The sequence below is a fragment of the Nicotiana sylvestris genome, chromosome 7 (assembly GCF_000393655.2).
Source record: "Nicotiana sylvestris chromosome 7, ASM39365v2, whole genome shotgun sequence".
Classification (NCBI taxonomy): Eukaryota; Viridiplantae; Streptophyta; class Magnoliopsida; order Solanales; family Solanaceae; genus Nicotiana; species Nicotiana sylvestris.
Window position 1 is genome coordinate 85,640,513 of NC_091063.1, and position 10,553 is coordinate 85,651,065.

General features: G+C 33.5%; 1 protein-coding gene across 1 annotated transcript; it reads right to left on the reverse strand.

Moving 5' to 3' along the window:
* Positions 1-320: 320 nt before the first annotated feature.
* LOC104236461 (SEC14 cytosolic factor-like) lies at positions 321-6,720 on the reverse strand. The gene is made up of 11 exons (XM_009790385.2): positions 6,290-6,720; positions 6,169-6,197; positions 5,023-5,106; positions 4,868-4,921; positions 4,283-4,360; positions 4,093-4,146; positions 3,873-3,932; positions 3,693-3,788; positions 1,480-1,581; positions 1,320-1,400; positions 321-1,038 (listed from the first exon to the last, which is right to left on the reverse strand). The coding sequence occupies exons 1-11, from the start codon at positions 6,342-6,344 to the stop codon at positions 718-720; spliced, it is 1,014 nt and encodes a 337-aa protein (XP_009788687.1). The 5' UTR covers positions 6,345-6,720; the 3' UTR covers positions 321-717.
* Between the last annotated feature and the right edge of the window lie 3,833 nt (positions 6,721-10,553).

The window sequence follows — 10,553 nt, forward strand, 5'->3', positions numbered from 1 at the left end:
ACAGGTTTGTTCCATTTTTAGTTGTAAAACCACAGCCAGGCTCTTGGATCAAATTTTTGATGTTTTCCAGGTAGAACAAAAAATTTCTTTGCCATCTGAAGTATCGGAGCACAAACTTAACTGCATGTCAGGATTCAGAGGAAATGGTTTATTTGGCATCACCCATAGCTTGGATGCTTCATGCGATAATATTAATATATCAAAGCCAGGAATAGTAAAATCAATTCCATATACCAGGTGAATCACGGGTATTTTAAAGCAAGGTTCTTATTAATATTCTGCTTGGACAAGATCGCTATATCAGATGAACAGAACACAGAGACAGGAAAAGTTCCTCTGGCCATTTTTATTTTATCATAGTTTCTGCTTTTTCTCCCCTTCCTTTACAGTCCTTCAACAAGAAGAAAGTTTATTCTATCTTGAGAAGATTCAGGAATCTCGAAAGCAGCAGAAAAAAGCAGATCAATTAAGCAAAATGCGCGTAAAATTCCTTCGTGGAATTCTTTAAGCATTTTTGACCATCCATATAGTCCACTCCAAGGTAGTAATGCCATGTTACAACTTAGGTTCTATCTAAATCCTGCATCGAGATGATGCAAGCCATTAGTATTACAATGCTTACTTAAATCCTCTCCTCATGTAAAAGCCGGATTCAGAATAAGCAATAACCAATACTACTGTGAATCAGCCAATATGCAAATTCATTTCCATTCTGCTTCAATCACCATTGATCTTAATTTCATGAAATGATTGACAAATTCCGTTTTTCTTCCTGATCCTCTGAAATTCAGATTCTATTGTTTCAGCAATCTTCGCATCGTCTGGATCTGGCTCAGGTAAGGTCACATGGACAGACCCTTCTTTGCTTGGTGCAACAGCCTCCAATGCTTCAGCTTGTTGCTTAATATAATCATAGAGCTGCTGATGAAAGGCATGATCCAACGAGAAACAATTATCATTTGTACCATTTCTAGAATGCTTAGATGAACCCGAGCCTTCTCTTTTACAAAAATGTGGCAGAGATGCATAATCCATTATCTGCAAGTTGAGAACTAGAGTTTTTTAGTGCTCTAAGCGAGAGACAAATCTAGTTGGACGAGAAATCTTGTATTCCTTTAAAAATGAAGGTGTGTGACCCAACATTATTAATGTGCTCGTTTTCTGTGAATAAAAATGGATCCTACAAAGAATAGTACAATAATTCATCTGTAACAGCAAGCTTCTTAACCGAGGGATAAAAAGCAATTAACTCAAAAAACATCTTACCTTCAATAGTTCATCTCTTTGAAAAGTAATTGACTCAAAAACAGACATCTTACCTTCAAAAGTTCATCTTTTCCCGAGCCTGAGAGCACTTGGACTTTCTTTTTGGTTCTTTCTTGTAAAAGAGGTCTCACAACCTGCAAGTTCATATAGAGTTAGGCTTTAGGTTAAATGATTTAGGTCATAAAGAATTTAAGTATTAAGTTATACACTAACCTTCCAGCATGCTGAAAAAATGTATGGAGCATTCACAATGTAATACGTCTCTGTCTTCTCAGGATAATTTAAGTCATCGATGGTAGATATAGCAGTTAAGAGCTACAAGAGGAATAAATAAAATGTCAAGTTTAAGATCAAAGGACCATATTCCATTTTATAATGAATAAATCATTTCAATAATCAATATCAATCAAATGCTTCATCCCAAACTGGTCGGGTCCGCTATATGAATTCTCCACATTTGTGATTCCATTATATTTTAATCCATTTTATTTCAGTACTAAGGGTGTGTTTGGTATGAAAGGAAAACATTTTCTGGAAAGCGTTTTCCAATTTTCCCATGTTTGGTTGGTTTAAATATTTTAGAAAATATTTTCCCCGTGAACTCATTTTAATTGGAGGAAAATATTTTCCCTACCAAGAGTCCAAAACTATTTTTCAACCTTCTCCACCCTATTCCCCACCCACCACCCACCCCCACCTGCCTCCCGCCCCCACCACCCAATCCCCACCTCACCCTAACCCCCATCCCCCCTACCACCCAACCCAAACCCTCGCCCCTCCCTTCCCATCCCCTAACCCCATAGTGTTTACTTAAATTATATATTTTCTAATAAAAAAAATTTCTCCTCACTAACCAAACACTAAAAAATATTTTTCGGAAAAAGTTTTCCACTCACCAACCAAACATGGAAAAATAAGCGATAAAACTACTCATTTCGAGGAAAACATTTTCCTCCATAGCAAACACACCCTAAATAGTTCATTTTTTCAACTAAAAGCTATTTCTACCCACTGCCTAAGTCTTGGTGGGCAGATATATCTAGTGCCTGTGTTGGTGGGAGGCAGCAGGCACCCGGTGGATTAATCCAGGTGGATGCTAGCTGATCCAGAACTTTCAATCATTATTGTCGCACCATCTCATGCGACCTCTCATTTTATCTTCTGTTTGCTATTTGCACACTCTCAGAAGTGCTCATTTCTAGTCTTATCTAATTTTGCATGGCCACATATCTATCTTAACATTTGTATTTCTATGACAATCATTTTATTGATTTGTTGGGCTTTAGAAACCCGACACTCACTCCCATATAAGGTTGCTGGTTTCATAAAATCCTCCTATCTCATCACACTCCATTTCGGCTATCCAATTTTAACTTAAATACTATATTTTCATCTATCACGCCATTCTCCTACAAGACCCAGCTTTAAGTATTTGCATTGTCCGTATTTAGGCCCCATTACCTACATCGCACTTCACCTACATTCTTCTTAGAATGACTAAACTTGTAGCGTCAAATATTCTGTCTTACCTTACTTGTCCTAAAAGCCTTATTCTCTAGAATACTTTTCTATATTCAGCTGTAGGTTGACTTTCTAGCTAGTCTCGTCAATCAACACAATATGTCACTATCATCTACAAATACCATGCACTATAAAACCTCATCCTGCATACTATTCAATAGCTCATCCAAGAATAAAGAAGTGTGGGTTCAAGGTATCTCCCTGGTGTAAACTCACCAGAAGTCCTCTATAACCTCCTCCTATTGGTCTTGCACTTGTGACCGTTTCCTCGATCATATCTTTCCAACATTATGTATTTGATGCGAATCCCTTTCTTTCTCAAGCACCCACAAAACACTTTTCTTGATGTTCTATTATATATGGTTTTTAGGTCATTTGAGTATTTGATGATTACAATTTTCTTTTTCAGAAGTTAAAATTTTGTGAATAGCAATATTTAGCAAATGAACTAATGCACTCAGAAGAGTATATTTACCCCTGAAACTTGAACTTAATCTTCATTTGGAGAAAGAGAGAAAATTGAACGTCTTATCAAACTTAACAAGAAATAGCAATGTGGACGACGAATGCAGAAATAAGTTAATCAATATATCCAGGAGGAGTTTTGACTAGAAAAAGATGATACCACTATAAAACAACAACTTCAAAACCAAGACGTTCTGACAGTTTATTTCAGTGTGATCTCTGCTGGACAGGATTTTCTTTTACTTCCATCCTATTTTTCCTTGTATTTCCCACTCTCATTACTCTTTACTCAATTTTAAAGTTCAGATAGCCTCAAATGAAAATTTTAAGCAGAATAATGAGGTTGCCGAGTAAAGCGGTGAGAAGGAAAATAACATAGCAGGTATTTGGTAGGAAGTCTCAATGAAATATATTTACAATGTCAAACAAATTAAAGATACCTTAATTTGGTTCAGTGCAGAAAACTTTAGACCAGTCATGTCCAAAACCTTTATACAGGTCCCAATATACCGCCCAAATTTCTTTGATGCAGAAGGCTATAACATGAACAACAGTCAGTCTACATTGCTATTCTTGTTGTATTTATCTCGTATCTGAATAAACCAACATAGAGGACATACCAATATTACACGGTCACGGTATTCATTCATTTGGATATGTGACTGAATATAGTAGTGAATCTAAAATGGAGAAAAGCAAAATGTCAGTACAATTTCAATGCCATCTATTGTAGACAAATGGTAAAATGTTTGAACAGCTGATTTTTATGTTTTTGCTGAACTGATGCTGTTGAAGGTTGACACGTTAACAGGGCTGAAACATAAAAAATATGACCCTTACCGACGCTTTGTCATATGTGCTGAGCCCTACACCAACAGCTACGACAGGAAGACCCTGTACAGAATAAAACCAAGTAGAAACCACACAATGAGAATTTTATTGGACAACCACAACGGGAACTAGTTGCATAACCCAAATGAGAAGAGAGCTAATCGATGAAAATTTATATATATTCAAATCAAAGTATTACGTCTCTTGAATATCCAGACATCCCCACAAGCTGAGTGTCCCTCACTGCTCTGTACAAATCAGTGGGTAATATTGGCTTCTGCAACAATAAATGACAAATATCAGCCAAATAGTACAGTCAGAACCAACTTAGCCTTCACTTCTTTATTATTTGAGACTAACTGAACGTGTTTCATTCAAATATTACAGTTCTGTGTTTAACTGAGGTTTTTTAAGGTTTGTTTGTCGCTTTTTCAAAAGAATATTATTCCTTTTCCCATTTGGACCCTGAGATCGGAACTTTCGACTATGCAGATCTGTTGTATATGTGATGCAGTAGAATTAGAGCTAAAGGTAGATATCTTCATGATCGAAGCAGATTATATTGCATAATGTAGCCATTGGATCTGGTCAATACAAGCTGACAATTCATTATGATTTTAACATCTAAGTATATCCCAGAGAATAGTTGGGAAAAGCAAAAAGAAAAAGTAACACAACAGAATCTGCAATGAACAGAAAATGGAAGTGGACTTTTAAGAAACTCAAAATTATGACACTCTCATGAACGTAGAGAACACCTATGCTATGATAAGAGAAAACTTACTGCAAGTATCTGATCAATCTCGTTGTCTATCCTCCAATTTAAACAGTCAACAAGCTGCAAAGTGCTGATTACAATTAGAAGATTTCTCCAGATGAAAATATTCATCCTGAAGAAATATTTAGCTTCAAATGTGAATGAAAACTGTATGCACCTACCATCTTGTGTGCTTTAGAGACACTGCCATCCCTAGCTTTGAGAAACCTCACCAGTGTCTCGGTTCGGTACCCCTGATGTACATTCTGCAAAAATTGTGAGACCTCATATTAGTATGGTCACTACAGAGTGATCCATTTTTGTTCCTCAAACCTATAATTACCATTGGCAACGAAATGATAGCCAACTTTCCCCTCACTATCAAACTATTGCACATGCCAAAATGCTTAGCTCATCTTATTTTGTTAGGCCAGTTCAATAATATGCCAGATGTGTAAGACTTATATTTTTGTAAGAGTATTTTGATGATCGATCACCTTTCTCTAAAATAGTAATTAAACCCCTTCTGCAGTTCTGCTATGTGAGATTATAACTTTCTTTAGCCAAATAATTTATAATTTTTAAAAAAAAAAAAAAAGAGAAATACCGGTCACTCCCAGAGAGTTGATAATGAAGAATCAGACGAAAGTCCCATATGCATGCCAAATTTTTTGAAGTCTCAGATAACCAAAAAGATTGCCCACCACAATAAGAGAGTAAAGGACCAATCTTTGGCCCAAAACTTTAATTAGCGACTGGTGCCATCAAGTTGACCTTTAGTTACAGATATAAGTCTTTGGTGATAGCCTGCTGTTTAACTAGGCTAAACAATCTCCAACTGCATACTGTATACGTACATAAATAGGAACAAGGATGTCTTTTTTTTTTCTCAAACAATAAATTAAATTGTAGCTGCATATTTTGACCAATTTTCATTTAGGTGACTTCAGATTCTGCATCAAGATGCAAGCTTTGATAAATTTGAACATTTATCTCCGTGAATACTTTATCTTATCATGTTAAGCTGTCAATATGCAAAAACCCATCTAAGTCATTGCATCCTAATTCATAATTAGCCCACCACCAAAAAGAAAATAAAAGCAAATCGGTTGCAATTTGGGCAACAAACCAAAACTAGAATTTCTTAAGTTGAAAATGCAAGAAACATAGAAACTAGTATTTGACTTGGCATTAACTAACCAAGATTCAGAAAATGAGATTTATGGACATAATATAATAAACCAACATCAAGAATTAGCCAGATCAAATCATAACATTCTCAAATCATAAATTAGCAAAATCTTGAAAGTTGAAATTAGAAGCAAAACCTGGTAAGTCTTCTGAAGTGGCTCAGCAACTGCAAATAGATAATTGAGTTAAAAAAAAAAAAAAAGGAATGTTAAGTCTTCAGAGATCCAAAGTCAAAGAAATGTAGTAAAAGAAACTAACTTTCATCCATTAAGGTTTGCAACTGCTTGATCACTTCTTCAGTTACCAACACCATTCTTGAATTTACTCAAAAAAACCTCAAAAAACTTGTCTTTTTTTTTTTGGGTTCTGGGTCTGAATCTATGGACTATTGGACTAGGTGTGTGTGTGTGTGTGTTTTCCTGGCAAAGAATGGTGTGAAAATAAGAGCCTTCTTTTTACTTTTCCTTTATTTGTGTTTGTTCTGAGTTTGCACCCTCTTCCCTCCTAGGACAGTAGTGGCTCAAGAATTGAAGCTGCAGCTGCTTCATTGTCAGATCTTCTTAAATTGGGCAACACAATTTAAATAATTACTGTACTTAATATAATACGTGATCCCTTATTAAAGCTTAAGCTAAAATAGTACTAGTAGCGTGATTACCGTCACGAGGTTCTTTTATTTTTATAAACTTGATTGACGGAATAATTTTGTAGAATAGTTATTATCGTTTTTCTTAGGAATATTAGGCACTGCAGCATATACTGTTTTTAACTTATTTTCTGTGGCCACTCTTTTGTTTTGTTTCTATTTATAGTTATTAAAGCTACCACTAATTTTAGTTTTAAACTCAACCAATAAAGTTTCTATTGTTTTATACCTATTTATTTATGTTTTACAGATCACTAACCCCGCCTATTGTTTTATACCACTTATTTATGTTTTACGAAAATACTGTTCAAAATCTGAAAAATACTCCAGTATAATATATTGAAATTCTAGTATAATTTATTAAAATTTCAGTATAATATAATGAAACTCCAGTATATTATGTTGGAAGTCCTGTATACTTATGCTGAAACTCCAGTATAAACTTCAGTATATTATACTGGAGTTCCAACATAAGTATACTGGAGTTCCAGTATAATATACCGGTCCAACATAATATGCTGGAAGTTTATACACATGTGCTCCAATCTCTAGTATATTATGCTTGAACTTTCTATATGTTGGAGTTCCAGCATAATATACTGAAACTTTCCGAGTGTTGGAGTTATACTGAAAGTTCATACACAGGTGCACCGATCTCCAATATATTATGCTGAAACTTTCCGTGTTGTAGCAAAATAGTGGCTATTTTTCAATGACTTTACAAACGTTGGCTATTTTTGACTGGCCGGTCCAAAAACTGGTCCTTTAATGGGGTCAATATCCGATGTAAATACAAATTTGCCGTAAGAGATTGCCAGTGAATAAAATCAAATAGTTAAACTAAAAAATAACTTCGCCTATGAAAGTCCAATACATAATCGATTTTACATCCAAATAAAAAAAGAATTTTTACATCCTATAGCAAAGGTTGATACCTTATTTATTTTAAATAAATACCATTTTAAAAAATTATATTTCATAACTACTTTTTAATTTTTATAGCCAAATTTCTATTTATGGTCACCTTCTATCCTAAAGCCATAAAATACGCTGCTCTCTCTCTCATAAAATACGATGTCATCTATTTCTCCACCCTCTCTCTTCAATTGTTTGTTTTGTTGATTAGAAAAACAAACTTTTGAGAAATTCTTACTGATTACTAGATCGAGCTTTCCACGGCTTTTCCGCCGTAACCGATCCATCTGTACCCTCTTTTTTTTCTTCTCTTTCGTTTTTCTTAATTCACCAACCAACAATTCAAATAAAAATCATGAACCCCTAAAACTGTTTCTGCACTATAGCCGCCGACAATAGCATCTCGCTGTGTTAATTTCGAAATCTGCTATCGACGAGAGGATATTAGGGTTATTCTAGAACAAAGACGACAGAGTTTTGGTGCTGAGCAACTTGTAGAGTATGTTACCTTTTTTCATTGTATTTTAATGTATCTCACTTTATTCAAAGTTTTGGAGCTGAGCAACTTGTAGAGTTTGTTACCGGTTTTTTATTATATTTCAATGTATCTCGTTGTATTCTATATATTTCATTGTCTTTTTTTTCAATGTATCTCGTTGTGTTCCATGTATTTCATTGTATTCATTGCCTTTTTTTCATTGTATTTCAATGTATCTCGCTGTGTTCCATGTATTTCATTGTATTCACTGTCTCGCTATATTCCATGAATGTATTCATATTTTTTTTAATTAATATAATTTATATATTCAGATGTATTTATGTATTCAGATTTATAATTGAGATTATTGAGTTATATTAGGAGTCTATTATGTTAATTGATTCACTTTTCGTTTAAAAATAGTGTAATCCCCTGTTTCACGCTGTGAATACAGCCGAATACAATAATCTGTCCAGCTGTAATCCCATATTTTACGTCATGAATACAGTCAAATACACTCGAATACAAAAAGCTGTCTAGCTGTAATCCCCTGTTTCACGCCTAGAAATGCTACTGTATTCATGAATACAATAGCTTAAATACACTGAATACACTCTAAAAAATCTGAAAATATAGCTATAAAAAATAATATAGTAAATGCTAGCTACAACTAGCTAATAACCACTAAAACATAGTGGTTTCCGAAAGTTTCTCTGTAAAAAAAAAAAAGGTTACACTAGATTAAGAATAAATATAACAATACCCAACCATGGTGAGTAATCTAAGTGCTTTTAATAGAGAAGGCACATATGATTTTTATAATAATTAATTTGAGATTGTAGTATAGTCGATTGATTTATTGAATGAAAGTTAGAGCATAATGACAATTTGTCAAAACAAAAATTTTGAAAACCCCCCGTGAAAATAAGTCAATGGAAATGCTATATCTAACAATTAAAAAGGGATTTGAAAGTAAACTATTGAGTTGAAGAGCTTTAGCAGTTAGTCCATCACTAGTTGTATATACAATTAATGACCTTTAACAGTGATATATTGTTTTTTCAAGTAAGGATTTTCCAATAAATATTTGAAATCATTTGTTTTTAATTGAACAAGTCTCTCTTTACAGTTATCTTTTGATGAAATATAACAATTTTGCAATATAATTATACAAGTGTTCCTTTCCCATTTGTGTTTACCATATCTTGAGGAAAGAGATTCCCATTGTTTATCAATAATCCCTTTTCAATTCAATGGAAAAAGAAAAAGGACTGGTGCTAGTACTACCACTTCAATTTATATAGTTTGCTTGAGCACGAAATTTAAGTTAAACAAATTCGGAACTTATCTTCTTAAATATATATTTCATGGGAGATTCTTATAACTATAAAATGGTTAAATGAAAAGCTAAATATTAAAATATTAATATTTTAAAAAAATATTTATCAAGTATTAAATTATTTTCAAATATGAAGATGTGATAATTTTTCCGGAAACAACTTAATAATAAGGAAATAATATTAAATAGGCTACATGAATTTTCATCTTGTTGTTAAAGGTTCTATTCCCCACTTTGTAATTGTTTTCCCCATTTCTCCTTTAAAAAAAAATGTTAAGCGTTGGTGCTAGACTTTATTATTGAGCTTTATTTATTTTTTCTAGTTTATCAAAAAAACAAAAAAAAAGGAATATCATTCCAAAGCCTCTCTACAACTGTTCCAATTAATTTACTTTAAGAGATTGTCAACGAATAATTACTAGCCATTAAATGCACCTTGGCGAGATGCAGCAGCGCAATTAGGACAATAATTAATTAAAGCAGCATATTCTTTAAAATTTAGGGGATTGTAGGTTATATTAGCATGGGATTCTCATTTAATCTTAATTTAATTAACTAAGGTTAAGTAAAAAAAAAAGGCATGTATAGTCCCAAGTGAAGAAAAGGACACGATCCTTAACAAATTTGGTCTTCTTTAACTAATAATATTCACAGATAGATCACTTTTTATTGAATCTAGAATTTTTTTCAAAGTATGTGATCACGCCCAATTATGTCTTATAAAAAGAATTAAACGGTCGTAGCAAATATAATCCGGTTTACAAGTCCGGAATCGAATTCCACAGGGAATTAAAGTATTAATCACAACTTTTAGTTTCGCAAGAATCCAAGTAATCAACTTCCAAAAATATTGAATAATGAATTGAGTGTTTACTAACTAATAACAAGGTAATTAAAGATCTGTAAATTTACTACTAACAAAGCAAATGTTGTAAACAAGATTAGACAAGTCTAGGGTTACAATTTCCCCTCTTATCGGAATCCTCTCTGTTACGTCTCCTATAAATTCACCTAGATACTCTCTACCGATCATGAGCACTTTAGGTGTCGTAATTCTCTTCCGAGCAAATACAACAATCTACTAAACATATTCTTCTGAACTACGCTAGCTAGCTTTAGTTTTACCACTCACTAAGATCGCACC

Coding starts and splice junctions, on each gene's coding strand:
- LOC104236461 (XM_009790385.2), bottom strand. CDS start 6,344: ATGGTGTTGGTAACTGAAGAAGTGATCAAGCAGTTGCAAACCTTAATG. Junction 5,107..6,168: donor CACTTCAGAAGACTTACCAG/GTTTTGCTTCTA, acceptor CAATTTTTGCAG/AATGTACATCAGGGGTACCG. Junction 1,582..3,692: donor CTGCACTGAACCAAATTAAG/GTATCTTTAATT, acceptor TTCCTCTTGTAG/CTCTTAACTGCTATATCTAC.